Genomic DNA, 2,437 nt, shown 5'->3' with positions numbered 1-2,437 from the left:
CAGACTGTAGTAAACAGATAAATGGAGGCAGAAGATGTCTTTCAGTCATCAATGCCAGTGGCGGTTCTAGACCAAATGTACCAGGGGGCCGGGAGGGGGCCAGCATGTTTTCATGGGGGCCCGAAAAGCATGAAATAAAAAAAAAAAAGGCAAAGGATTCAAATATATTTATAGAGCTCCATGAAGTGAAAATTTTATTCAATTAGGTTTATTTAAAATTCTATGTCATATTAGGTCAGAATTTAAGAATTTTCCATATTTTTGACTTTTAGTTAAAACTACCTTTTTTCTACAAAATCTGAATTAGAACTCAAGAAAAAAAAAATAGAGCAATTTGTTTTGAAAAACACATTTAATAGATGGAAACTGGGATCCTATCTCAATCCCACTGAAACTATCACCTTATGGTTTTTAAATAATTAGTAAAACAGAATTTATAAAGGAAAAAAATGAAATAGATCCAAAGGAGCTATCAGTAACTCTGCCTGTTCCAGCCCAGATCATCATTAGATTTTGTTGGAGTTTTATGTCTTCAGTACAGGGGCCATAACAGGGGCCAGGGCCTGATCTACAGGGGCACTGGCCCCCGTTGGCCCCTATCTGGAACCGCCCATGATAAATGCACACATTCAGCGACACACAGGAGCTCTTTCAAGCTGGACACAGTTTCATTCACAACACCTGTCCCATCAACCAGGAATCAGAAATACTTTAATAATCCCAGGGAGGGATTACTTTAGTTACATTACTCCATCTGTAATAGAGCGACTAAAGGAGCAGTTTGATTGAACACTATTTTATTCAATATATATAATTAGGGGGTCCCCGCTCCGTCGCCATCAGTTTGGGGCCCTTAGCCTGGAAAACGTTGAAGACCTCCGGCTCTAAAGACATTTTTTATATATTCCTTTTAAAAGATTCTGAGACTCTATTTGATGCCCTGAAGTGTTTTTTGTCATATTGGATGTTTTATTTTATTTTTTTATTGTTTTTTTAATTTTAATTTTGTATATTCTCTGATCATTTCTAAAGTACTTTGTGTTGAGAAATTACANGCCTGTTTGAATGGACTGGACTGAGCCACGCAGGACACCTTCATGGACCCAGAGGCATCTGAGATCTGAGGACCGAAAACACACCATCAGATGAAAGCGCAGTGAGGAGGGACCCTCTGGGATTGCATCCTACGATTGTGGTTTTTAGACCAGGGGTGCCGTATTAGGGGGGGAAGTTAGGACCATTCTAAGGGCCCTTGACTCAAAAGAAGAAATCCCGCTAAATTTTTCAAATATAAAAAAGAAAATCCAGCAGTAAAATAAATAATCTTCAGGTTCTCCCTGATTTTTCAGCAGTAAACAGTGAAACAAGGCATGCATTTTTTGACACACCCCCTTCCTGTGAAACTGCAATAAATGGTTTGGTCCTCAGCTCCTGCATCGCATCAGGTCTCCCCGTCCTTCACCAGCAGTTTGCTCTTACCGGGTCTTAAATGACACGCGCACGTCATTTTACGTATTGATAATAAAAGAAACAAATGAACAAGAAAAGGTGTAAATAAGCAGCCGTTTGGTTAAAAATATTCGCCTGGGTTTCAAAGTCTGGGTTTCAAAAAGGAACTGACAGGAAGGAGAAAGAAGAGAGAGAGAGAAGGCGTCCGATACCAGGACCCAGTTTTTATCCCCTTCTCATTTTTCTAGAAATGATTGTTACCTGAATAGTTCAAATTGATAATAGATTATTAACCTGTTGAGTGAAATAAGATGCTATCTGCTGGAAACAACTACTTAAGGCCTGGTTATCCTCCATCAGGAACTAGCTGTGGGTCTAGATACGGCCGAGGAGAAGAGGGAGTGGGGGAAAGTTTATGCAACAACGGAGGGACATGAGGGCCAAAAAGAGCTGGGATCCAGGTGGAAAAAGGGTCCCAGCGTCTCGCGCACCTCGCTCTTCTAGCTGCTCCATCTTCACCAGTCGATTTCCACAATGGCGGTCAGACAAACAAAATAAGCCGGTAAGGAACCAAACAGGAAATAAGCATAGAGTAGAGCAGATGGAGAATTGACCAATCAGAGGCTGATTTATAATCAGAAACCAGGTTTAGGTGGAGGTGACCGCAGATAGGAGGTCTCTGATTGACAATCAGCTAGTTCCTGATTGTCTGTCTTGCGTTGTGGAAGGAATAACATAGAGCAGACAACGCTTCAATATTGGGAATAAATCAAAAATATCTGAGATAAGCTCAGTGCGACACGCTGCTGCAGGAGGATAACCAGCCTTTAAAGTCGTAGGGAAGCGGCTGTTCCAACCGTTGCATTTCCAAATTCTCCCAATTGGTGCCCAACTTTAACCTGACTCCGCCAGATGGATTTGCTCTGCATATCCATCTGGAAACCTTCCGTTGAAGTAATTTTGGGAAGGGGCGAAAATACTGGTTAGC

At 41.4% G+C, this 2,437-nt stretch overlaps 1 protein-coding gene across 1 annotated transcript in view; it reads right to left on the bottom strand.

Moving 5' to 3' along the window:
- Positions 1-2,437, bottom strand: part of LOC107098415 (gelsolin-like) — a 44,300-nt gene that overhangs the window by 18,047 nt on the left and 23,816 nt on the right. Inside the window, exon 6 of the mRNA XM_015396087.1 lies at positions 1,054-1,120. Coding sequence (XP_015251573.1) covers positions 1,054-1,120 — 67 coding nt within the window. The remainder of the gene's footprint in view (positions 1-1,053; positions 1,121-2,437) is intronic.

Source organism: Cyprinodon variegatus, unplaced genomic scaffold, assembly GCF_000732505.1.
Source record: "Cyprinodon variegatus isolate N-32 unplaced genomic scaffold, C_variegatus-1.0 Scaffold775, whole genome shotgun sequence".
Lineage (NCBI taxonomy): Eukaryota > Metazoa > Chordata > Actinopteri > Cyprinodontiformes > Cyprinodontidae > Cyprinodon > Cyprinodon variegatus.
This window is presented reverse-complemented; position numbering and strand designations above follow the sequence as displayed.